At 37.5% G+C, this 12,104-nt stretch overlaps 1 protein-coding gene across 1 annotated transcript in view; it reads right to left on the bottom strand.

The window, feature by feature from the left end:
• The window catches only part of IL13RA1 (interleukin 13 receptor subunit alpha 1), an 11,708-nt gene extending 2,411 nt beyond the window's left edge, over positions 1–9,297 (bottom strand). Inside the window, exons 1-6 of the mRNA XM_010170629.2 lie at positions 9,100–9,297; positions 6,692–6,827; positions 4,621–4,741; positions 2,262–2,446; positions 1,528–1,679; positions 120–252 (exon numbers count right to left, since the gene is read on the bottom strand). Of these exons, the coding sequence (XP_010168931.2) occupies positions 120–252; positions 1,528–1,679; positions 2,262–2,446; positions 4,621–4,741; positions 6,692–6,827; positions 9,100–9,297 (925 nt within the window). The remainder of the gene's footprint in view (positions 1–119; positions 253–1,527; positions 1,680–2,261; positions 2,447–4,620; positions 4,742–6,691; positions 6,828–9,099) is intronic.
• Positions 9,298–12,104: the final 2,807 nt, after the last annotated feature.

Here is a 12,104-nt window from a genome sequence, read left to right as displayed (position 1 = left end):
CTCCCAACTGAAGTTAAACAGATGATGATCTTTGACTTTTATCTTAGCAGATAAAAGGTATTAGATGCTTTACAGATGAAGAATAAAAGTGCAAAAATTGCAGGAACAATTGTTCTCACCAATACTCTTTTCTTCACTCCAGTCACTATAGAGCTTGCTGCTGTAACACTCGGGCTTTGGTTTTGCTCTCACTTTGAAGACGTACTTGCTGTTAGGATCAACACCAGGAATTGACGTATAATTATTTTCAACCTAAGGAAAAATAAAAGGTAATTTGCTTTGTTCAATTAGCAATGCATTCTCAGTCATTTACATGCCCATCTTCATTGTGCAGTTAATGTATTTCAAATGTTTTGATGGAAGAACTTTTTGTGAATACTGAACTTCATAAAAAAGAACATAGTAGCATTTAACCAGCAGAGACTGCCTGCATAGGGATTCCAAAACTAAAAATTAATCTTACTCACTGATACGTTTATCATACAGAATTTGGCATCAATGATTAAACTAAGATTCACTGTCTGGAAGAGTGCCCTATTTTTAATTTTTTTTAATTTTTTTTTTTTAAAAACATCTGTGATTTATGCTGCCTTCCCCTGTCAGGGCAGCAATGTTGATCCAACTTTGATCATACCAAAGTCTTCTGTGATGCCTATACAGAGAGGCACACATGCACACACACTAGCTGAGATAGAACTTCACTTATTTTTGATCCAAAATGCCAGTTTCCTGAGGAAAGCTGATCTTACTCAAGTTTGCTAGATTTGGGGGTAGAACAAATAAATAAATAAATATGCTCCACAGGAGAAGAGTGCTACCTTACTTTTAAACTTACCACACTATTCACCATACTGATCAAACAGTACAGTCAGTTTGGCCATGCAGATACAGGCATGAGTACAACCAGACACTGAACTCAAGGCTTTCTATATGTACATTAAAATCAGCGTTTCTAAGAGCACAGACCTTTTTCTCCCTCTCCCATCCTCAGTCTCTTTATCACCTTGCTTTTCTGTATAATATTCTGCATTCTTGTGTGCACCAGCAATTAATTTGGCTTTATGGTCACCAAGTCACATCACTCAAGAACAAAGGTGTCATCTGACTAAGTGCAGAACAACAACAGGAAAACCCAACACCAACAGACCAGAGTCCCACATCACTGGGAAACAAACAGGTACTTGGGCTGCAGTTTATCTCCTGATAGGTGCTGTTTAGTTTAGTGTATACTTCTTTATCAAACTGTTCTTACACATACATTACTGCTTTGCCATAACAAATATCAGCAAGGATTCAGAAGACTCGTATGAATTGCATTGTACAGATATTACTACCAGAAACCTACTGTGTGGGAGAAAAGTCTTCTGTCCACACAACTCTTACAGCTAGTGCACCAGACCCATTCACATGCAGCATACATAATTTTTCACTTTTAAACAGCAGATATTTAAGTTACTGTGAATATCAACAGGAGTTATAAAAGATACATAGGGAAAAAAAACAGTTAACTAAGTAATGAAAAATTACTTTAATTATCTGAGCACTGTCCAAATCACCATTGTGATATTTAACTTCATAATATAAACAATTTTCTGGAAAGGTGTCCGATTCACTCCATTCTACATATATTTCATCATTAGTCTTTGACAGTGTAACTCTTCTTGGTGTAGCAGGTTTGACTGAAATGCAAAATGGAAGAATTAGTTAAAAATTATATTTCACTGGTTACAAAAGTGGTTCAAGTCTTGCATTGCATACTATTACACTTGTACCAGTTCAGGAACAGAAAGAGGAAAAAAGGTGTCCGATTCACTCCATTCTACATATATTTCATCATTAGTCTTTGACAGTGTAACTCTTCTTGGTGTAGCAGGTTTGACTGAAATGCAAAATGGAAGAATTAGTTAAAAATTATATTTCACTGGTTACAACAGTGGTTCAAGTCTTGCATTGCATACTATTACACTTGTACCAGTTTAGGAACAGAAAGAGGAAAAAACTCAGCACCAAAAAGTAACAAAAGAATAAAAACAACAGAAGAATACGAGTAAAAATGAGTGGGGGAAAAAAAAAAAAACCAAGAAAAACAAAACCCACAAACCAAACCCTATCTATATAATTTCTAAATCAAAGATCAATAGAAGAAGAGAACATCTCATCATCTTGTGTTGTCTCATCTACAGCTTAGGAGTTGCAAGCTTCTCAAACACAATGATACACTAGCAAACTTTTTATTTTTTGTAACGTGGTGTTACACTTACCAAGGGTGGTAGGATTTTTACTTGCACACACAGGCCTAATTTCTTCAGAATCATCTCTAATCAAAATACTTATAGGTGGGTAAGTATTGGTGACTTTTGGGAAACTAAGATTGAAAACGCATCTAAAGATTCCTTGGTCCACAGAACAGTTGTTGCACTTCTCATGGTTTTTCAAACCATCAAACCTATAGGAATAAAAATATCCTTTTAAACTCCAAAAGAATAGGACAGCAAGGGACAAGCTTGTTTTTAAATCTGTGGTACAAATTCTAAAGACTGATTTTGCATTAAAGCTGTGCTATAGCATATGTAAAAGTAAAGCTAAGCAGAATAAGAAGCTTCTAATTTATCTCAAGTTTTAGAAGGAATATAATTTTTGTAAAGAGTGTCAAGTACCAGAAAGAGGCAAGTTTGCTTTATATCCAAGCATTAAAGTTAACAGTTGCTTTCAGTTTTTATTCACATTTTCCACATGTGAAAACAATTTCAAGAAAAATAAATATTTAGAAAACAAACTAATTTGGATCAGTTCCCATCAACATAATTTAACTTCTGGGAATAGAATGAGCTGACCAATCTCCTTTAGCAGCGCCTCAGGTATCGCAGCTCCTGCTTGAGACAGTCAAGTTTCATCTATTGCCTGCATTTGCTTTTCAAAACGTCTGTACTCACTTTCAATAACAGAGAAGCTATGACAACCTTCTTCCTTGCTTCTCTTTGTTCCTCAAGTTCCAATAAAGATATGCCAGTAGATTTTCCCCCATAGAAAATTGATTTTTTAAATTTATTTTGTTCAAGTCATATAGAGTAAACCAGAGCTTCATTTAGGAGCACAATAGAAGTAAAGTTTCTCTACTTCACATCTCAATATATGGGGGCTGGGGAAGCTAAAACTGTTCTGTTTTCAGGTCCAGACCCCTTTTTAATCCACCCTTCTCACCTCCCTGCCCTGAGGTTTCATGAAGATGGGAGGCATTCAGAGCAGACAGCACCGTGCCGATGCATCTACCTGCTCTCCTGAGCCTCCATTTCAGCCAGTGTTACTGTGCACTGACTGGATTAATTTACTCTAAGCTAAGGTCATAATCATGCTCTTTTTGTATGAAAAGAGAGGTTTTTAAAGGAAAATATCAACGAAGAAGAATATAAAATGGAATTAAGCAATAATTTTTCAGGTAATTGTTCACTAATTTCTGAAAAACAAAACAAAACAAAAAACCCCACCTCACTTGCATTATGGAAAATGTATCTTTCAGTACAAAAGTCAAATGTTTCCTTAGTTTGCAGCTTTAAAACTAAAAAAAAAAAGTCTTTCTTTCTAAGCAGCATGAATCAAAACACTTTGATGCCACTGCAGCTACATCTTTCTTTAAAACTGAGGTATAAGCTAAAAATATATAGCTCTAATCTAAAGCATTATGCCAGTAAGTATCCATATACCCAGAAATTTGGATCTTCAACATCTCATTGTTATTGTTCTTATAATAAAGAAAATATTTCTTTGAGTAGCAGTTTAGAGAGAGAACTGTCCTCCCTGGATTTAACTAGAGCAGCAAGTTTTCTGCTGTTTGCTGTCCAAATGCATTAAATCTGAAGAGGAAAAAGTTTATTCAGTCAGTTCAGATAAGACAGAAAGCTGATTTATAACTACGACAAGGGGCTTTCAGAAAAAAACTTTAATATTTCTACAGAAGCTAATGCAATCTGACATTTCACAAGCCCCATCAACATGCAGAAGTATGCATAGATTAGCTGCCAAGTTTTTGCTCACACCACAACTCTGTTCCTTTGGAACAAGAGTCTATTTATGGCAGTGAGCTGGCAAGCATGGATGATGATAAAAAGATGTTCTCCAAAAGTTTCAAGGTGAATCAGTTATTTATGACATAGAAGATATAAACAAAACTACTGCTAAGTGTTATTAATGCTTTCATACCATTTTCCAAGCATTTAAGAGCTGACACATGCATTAGTGAGCAATTCAGACTTAAACAGCTCACATTTGTTGGGCTGCAAAGAAAGTAGTTAAGATATTGATCTAGCTCAATTCTTAATTCTTCCATCTTTTAATTCACAACTAGAAGAAATGAGAAAGCAACAGCAGTTATGTTAAAATGGGCTACAGAAGCAGCCAGTGCTGCACATAATAGTTATATCAGCTTCCCAAAAAGACTCAGCAACAGCAACCTCTTGACCCTTCAGCAGCCAAGTTTTATGTTGGGCAGGACCCAACACTAAATTTTATGCAATGTCTTGGGATCTTTCCAAGCAACAAGAAGCAGACAAGTAAAATGTATCATGTAAAACTAAAGATTAGGCTAAAGCACTTCAGAATAGGGAATAAAAAGTTTATACGAACCAGTAGGACAATGTATAATTGGTATCACTGCTTGCATTCTGCCCAGGACGCCACGTACAAACCATGTACTCCAAATTGTGCCAAACACAGCTCAAATCAACAGCAGCAGTACCTGGAATACCTGCAAGGCAAGTTGGAAAGGTCTCATAAGATTTATTTTGCCAGCAAAGTCTTCGCCCCAATTTCCAGAAGTAAAACATCTCTTTTTACATAACTGAAAGTGTCTGGAAGGCAAAGATGGGTTACCTCTCAGCCTGCACTGCCTGTCTCAGCACAGCCAGTGATGAATTCCAGTTGTTTATTGTTTGCAAGAGCTGAAATCTCAGCAGGGCAACTTCTACATGCAAGCTAATCATAACAGTGAAACTCAGTTTCCACCACATCTGAATTACGATTTAGAGTTACTTGATGCTAAGGACAAGGTGTTGCATCAGGAAAATCACAGAATTACCTAGATTGGAAAAGACCTTTAAAATCATCAAGTCCAACCATCAACCTAACACTGACAAGTCTCTGACTAAACCATGTCCCTAATATTTTATCCTACTAAACTACAGGTATTTTAAAAAGGAGTTAAAGTAACTGGCAGTTATATGGATAGCACTTAGCTTTGTTATAGTTATTACAGCCACCAACGTTAAAAATAGTCAGCATTTAATTATAGTTATCTTCTCCAGATACAATATTTGTTACTCAGTATTCTGAATATGGAAATGTCTGTAGATCTTAAATATGGACAAAAGCAACACTGGGGTAAGCTGAGTTTTTAATTTAGACCCATATACCTCTAGACAGTCAACTTCTTCAACATATGGAAAACCCAAACTACAGAACATAAATACTGATGATTAGATAGCAATTGTGAAGAGAGACATGAGATACATGAGAGTATCTCCCAGGCAGAGCAATTATGGAATAAAGTCTTTCATATTCAATCTTGCATTTTTGTATACTGTGTTAAAATATTACAGCACGTTAGATACTTTTTCCTTGTAACAAGTAGCAACACCTCCACAAATGAAAAATGAAATCCTTGTTACATGTTATCAACAGTCCAGACTTCTACTGATAGCAAACCCCAAACTATCTTCTACTTCTGAGCTTGCATTGTCCCTCAAGTAGCAACTGTCTAAGAGTACAGGAAAATGAAACTGGTTTTCCTGTTCCAAGAAGTATTTAAAAATATTTTATCTGCAAGTAGACTTTTAAAAGCCCCAACCTGTTTAGCACACGCTGTCCTAATGATCCACGTCCCTGATGTTCCAGAATACCCTTCTGACAGACACACAGACACGCCTGATAAGGGCTCAGATTCTCCCATCCACGCACGGTTCTCATCCACATTGAGTCACGCTCCTGGGTTAGACAGACTTTGCCTACTCAAGGCAAGAGGCTCTATTTCCCTGCTGTACCTCCTAGCTTCCAGCATCCAGCAGAAAATATTATTCCTTAAAGTCTGCTTCCTAACAATTTTGCTATGGATTCCTTATTTCTGGATGTCAAGAAACAAAAAATATTTTTTCTCTATTCATTTTGCTACTCACAGTTTTGTAGACCCCAGTCACCTCTTTTGAAAAAGAGAGAACTCTACTATAGTTAAATTAAGTTACAAGTTGTTAAATTTGCTAGAATCATCCCTCTAACATTTACAAATGTAGGGTTATTTTAGGGACTTTTGTTTGTACAGAAAAATCATACAAAATAAATTGACTTAGATGTTAGCCATGAAGTCAGCAGGCTTAAAACAACCCAAGTTGTCTCTTGTCTCACAACCCCAGCACAGCAGAGACAAGAGGAAAAACGGGAATCACATCATTGTCTTGGTAAAGCATTTAAATTTTACAGGCTGGCCCATGAAGTTTTAAGTGTCAGAAGACTCCACTTGGGTTTAGATGTACTATAAGCGTTCTGTTTAAATTCTATCAGTTGAACTAGTCCTCACCTCGAGTATCTCCCTATTTCTCTATGACCCATGTCTATGATATTTTGTTAAAACAGCACATACAATGAGGGCATGTCTCCTCAGACCAAGAGAGGCAGGACTGTCTCGGGTCTGGCCACTGCACATTACCTTTTGGCAGAAGCGAGGTCTCCACCCACCGGCTGGGCTGGCTGGTGTTATCGTACTTGCACTCACTTCTCACTTTGAAACGCATTTCCTCATCCAAGAACGTATCTGTCACGCGAAAGCGACTCTTACTCCATTCCTGGGTTTAGATTTGGGGTAAAGAAAAACAGAACATTTGATATACCATATCAGACTCGTGGGAATTAACTAGTACTGTCAGAAAGACTGCAAATGAAAGCTAAATGAAATGAGTCCCTGACCACATGGGAAGCCTCAGCATCAATTAGCTTTTCTTTTTCCTCTTCAGGCACACCCAGAACTCACCAAACAAAAACTTCTCTTACTCCAGTGACCTGTAGACATGAACAATGGCCATACAGAGATCAAGGAACAACTCTAACACAAGGGGAAATGGTCCTACAGTAAGTCTTCATGGATAATGCAAAATAAGCATGTTTATACTACAGCTCTATAAACAGGAGCTTACAGATCTAACCTTCCTCTTTCTGTGTGTGGACATATGAGCCTGCGACAAACAGAAGAAAGAACATTTGAAGATGTAACCAAAAAGCCATGAGAAGCGTTTGCATGTATTTAAGGAGGCAAAGGAAAAAAATTATCAAAACAAATCCACAAGTGGCTATTAAACACAATGAAACCACATCAGGCCCAAGTAGTCCATGAGTCTCCATTTTCAGAAGAGATTATGTGTCTGTGTAAGAAACAGGCTTACCCTTTTCTTATATGCTTTCCTGAGCATCTTTTATTGAGCTAGGAGGATATCTTTTACTAAATGAAAACAGGATTTTAAAAAATAATAATAAAAAAAAAATCCTTGTTATGATCAAAGAATGGTGTAACCATTCAGGCATAGAAATAAATAAATAAATATTGGCACTAACGAGAAGGCAAGGAAATCAAACAGCAATGACAGCCCAAGTTCTACCAGCTGTAATGCAAAAAGATGCAGCAAGATGATATGAAGTCTGGTTCACCTTGTCACATGAAACTGCTGTCCCACAGATCTTTCACTGCTGCTGACCTTAACATCTGTTAGACTCTGCCAAACTCATTCACAACTTGTTAACCAAGCACACTTTCAACTTGTTAATTTGTTAAAGAACCCATCAGAAGAGGTAAACAGGTTTTTGCTGAGTTAGCACGTTCAACTGGCTCATCTGAAGGTCTGATGAAGATCATTAAAGAGGCGTGTCAAAAATGAAATATCATCCTTTTAGCTGTGTTAAGTCATTAAATCAGCTTAGCTGTTTGCAAAACTACAGCCTTACTTCAAGTCCAGGATATCCTGAAGCTGTCAGAAAAGCACAGCAGTCCCTGTGAAGAGGCCATTGTAAACATCAGGCCATAAAACAACATAATAAGGCTCAACAACAAAGGGCTGTTTCAAGAGGCATCGTTATCGATTTTAACTGCATCCGAAACAGCAGCACTGCCAACCCCACGGCTGGTGTGTATTCAAGGCTTCAAATTCTGACCGTTTGGAATTATGGACTGATAGCATATTGTCTTACTGGCAATAAATTGTAAAAATATTTGTCCTACAGCCCCTTCAGTACCACGGCAATGCTGCAGCCAGTTCTGACCAAACGGTTGTTAATCCACACTAAGAATCACATCTGGGCTGCAAACCATCTAACACAGAAATAAAATCTAAAATAAAATTACTGTAACGATAGAGAGACAGACATTGCAGTCTGACTTACTGACTCTGTTATTACTGATGTTCCACTGTGAGCAGGGATAATAGGTGCACGAAAATCCAGTGCAGGAGCATTAAAAAAATTAAATAAAAATAAAACCCAAACCAAACAAGTTTTCAAATTTCTGTTCCAGGGAGCAAACGCGTTCCATGTTGTATTCAAAACACAACCCCCATGGATAATCATAAGCACAGGTAGTGGGATGGGGCAAACACAGGAATACATTAATACTTGGCATTACCTACAGAAGACACTGCACTGTCAAATCACAACTACACCAACGCTGAATGTGCGCAGCTCATTTTTAAATTGAGTTCAAAGGGAAGGAGATCAGCCTTTGCCAGCTGCTATTTAAGTCTTAAGGATATAGACTAGCTGTATATATTTTATTTTTTCTAGAAAGCCACATAAAGACTGAAACAAGTCTTTTCTCATTATTATTATGGTATTTCTGTGTTATCAGTAGCAGCTCAATTATCAGAGAGTGACAGACAGATTTTTCTGATCTGAAGATCCCACATGTTGGTATGACTAATTTTTGAGGTTTTGATCCCATGAGAAGAATTAAAGGCTATATTAAAATCATATTTGTATATATTTATATATGCATATATGCTTATACACACACAATTTTATCGCAGTAAGACATTTACCAGAGCAGAGCAGAATTTAAAGAAGCAATGCACTTACCCTTTTGTCCTGAGGAACCTCATCAATCACGATGTCGCTGGAATATTCCAGGTCGCAGCTACTGCTGATGTTCTCTGGGGGGTTCCATGTCCAGTTCAGGGTGCAGATTTGGATAAATGAGTAGTCCAGGTTGGATGGAGGTGGGAGAACTTTTGCTCCTAAAAGAAAAGATTTTTCAACAATCCTGTTGGCCCACATTTTACCATTAGTAATACTGGCCAGTTTTTAACTCTCCAACAGAAAAGAACATAAAAGACTTCTCAACTTTGTCAGCTCTTATTTGCTATCAGATAAGCTACTGCACACTAAATTGTTTCTACTATTCCTGCTAGCTTAGTCCATTGATCATTTAAATAATTATAAGAAACACACACACAAAAAAATAACTGAAAAGTAATTTTTAAGAAATTGCAGCATGCAACAACATAGTGGCTGTGATAATGAAACTTATGGCCGTGGAGGGAAGATCAGTCTCATTTTTCAGGTCTTTTCTGCTGCGAGTTTGCATCACATATGCTGAATCTTTAGTAAAAATAGTATATACATTTTGGGGAGCAATTAACACTTTAGTCTACTCCAAAATTATCCATCAATACAACTTTAGAGAGAAAATTTCAAAAAGACAAGCGATTACATCTTGCAGGCAACAGATGTACACTGGAACCACAATTCAGCCCAATCCAAGCAAAACTGAGAATGTTAAAAAAACAACGAAGAAACCACAATGCTTTTTCAATTACTCACCTATTAAACTCCTAATGCTACGCTCTGGCACAGTGAGTAAAACCAGTGCAGGACAAATGGCAATTTACTGCTGCCACACTTTAGTGGTACATTTTTTCACCTCTTCAAAAGCAAGACAGAAGCAGAAGAAAAGCAATGACTCAAGAGATAGCTGCTGGGGTAAACCCATTTGTGCACTGACCCTTCCTTACTCTTGTGCACTGAGTCACAGACTACTCAATATCCAGTCACCCAGCTTGAAGGTTGTATTAGAAAACAAAGAAGGGAAATATGGCAGAAAACAGAAAATTGCCAGGAAAAATTCAAGTATGTGTCAGACTCAAATTCTAGAAAAAATTACCAATTGGGAATTCCCTAAGAAAATGAAAGTGAATTTTGTAGTTTTTAAAGGGCTACTCTAACACGTACTATTAGGAGATATTAAATAAGAGGCCAAATGAGACTGCTTCTCAAGGGTATCTACAGGTATCACCACTGAGGCACCATCACCTCTTTGTGGAAAGAAAGTTCTCGTTATGCAGTAGTTTCACAAACTCTTCAAGCTGATAGCAACTAGGACTGCAGGTCTTGCCCATCCCAGGAAACTTGCTCATTCCAGGAAACCAGGCTCAACCCTCCCCAGCATTTTGGGGAGCACACAGGGAAAGGGCAGAATAATTCCAGAGAGATTGGTTTTCCCATCCAGGTCACAGTGCAGCCCCATTTCCTTCTGCTAGCGCAAGGAAGAGGGCAGATGGAAAGGCAAAACAGCTTCTTTCAGGAAGAATTTTTCTCAAAGAGTCCATGACACCATTATCTTACATTTCCTGAGAGCCTTAGCTGCCGAAGCTTGAAGAAAATTCATCAAACTCCTGGAGCTTTCTCAGAGTTTTGCATAGTTAAAGGACAGGCAATGGCAGACTGCATGCACGTTTACCATCTGCGTGTCTGCATGCACGCGCTGATAACGTACAATCGCACAGAAAATGAGAAAAATTACTAAGATTTACTCTTTTAGTCTGAATATGCTTAGCTTTTTTGAATACTCACAATTTTTGAGATTTTGTTTGTTTGTTTGTTCGGTTTTATAGCCGACCTTGCGAGCAGAGCAGATAAATTTTTGTTCTTACAAAAACACAGTTTCCTCTGAAAAAACCTGACCCCAGCCAGAACATCTTTACCTATTACCTTTTCTGCTAACAAAAATTTATGCCAGGTTTTAGGGACAGCATTGAGGGCTTAAGTTTGCAAATACTGAGTCCTTTGGATTATGTGAATAAATAAATATTTATATATTCAAGACTACACAGCTCCAAGCATTCTGTCTTTTCATGATCACACTTTTTATTGCCTGCAAAAGCCACAAAGCATTTAAAAAAATAGTGTCATCCCCAATTGCCATTTGAAGTTCGACACACTTCCTTTTAATAGGTTTGATTAAAAGTAATTGCACTTAAGCTTGCAGATTTCTAACCTTACAAAGTAAGAACTGGGAATAACCAAGGTTTAGAAATAAATGAATAAATTGTATTGGCATAAAAAGTGTAAATCTAGTAGGTTTTAGATTAGTCTAGACAATTCTGAAGCTTGTGCTTTAATGTTATATTCAGTTGAAGATTTGCTTTTATTCATAGGCTCGGACAGTCTCATACTGTTGTACAAAATATACATACAGTCTAATACTTCTGTTAGTAAAAATCTCATTGCTACAGCAATTTAGCAGAACAACTCACAGAGCAACTATGAAACATAGGCAAGACGTTATTTCACTTTTAAAAAGCACAACCACAGCGATGCTTCTATGAAAATAAAGTGCAGCAGTAACTAGGAGAGATTAACTGAGGCCATCCTGCAGGAAAACCGTTTTACTTCTAAAATCGATACTGTGGAAGCATCAAATATTTTGCATCATGTATCGTAAAAGTGTTGTAAAGTACCATAAAATACTTTGTATTTGTATTTTGTCCTCCTGTATTTTCATAGTTGATTTCATAGTTAAAAACCGAATTGTAGCCAGTTGAAAAATACCAATTTTCTTATGTTTGCAACTGTATTTTTGCATAACATTAGAAAGAACTAATAAGCCTTCGAGCTCGGTTTCTTATGAAACCCTCTCAGATACACGCAGAGCTTTCCTACAACGACACGTTCGTGCTTCCAAAAGCGGGGAAATCACAAATAACGGCAAATACACGGGACAGAGCCCGGAGCGGGGAACCTGCCCGGGCTTCAGCTCCCGCCAGACCCGGGCACAGGGGGACGGGCGGTGGGTTCTTAAGGCA

This window comes from Antrostomus carolinensis, unplaced genomic scaffold, assembly GCF_000700745.2.
Source record: "Antrostomus carolinensis isolate BGI_N321 unplaced genomic scaffold, ASM70074v2 scaffold296, whole genome shotgun sequence".
Classification (NCBI taxonomy): domain Eukaryota; kingdom Metazoa; phylum Chordata; class Aves; order Caprimulgiformes; family Caprimulgidae; genus Antrostomus; species Antrostomus carolinensis.
Note: the sequence above shows the minus strand (reverse complement) of the source record. Positions and strands in the feature narration are given on the sequence as shown.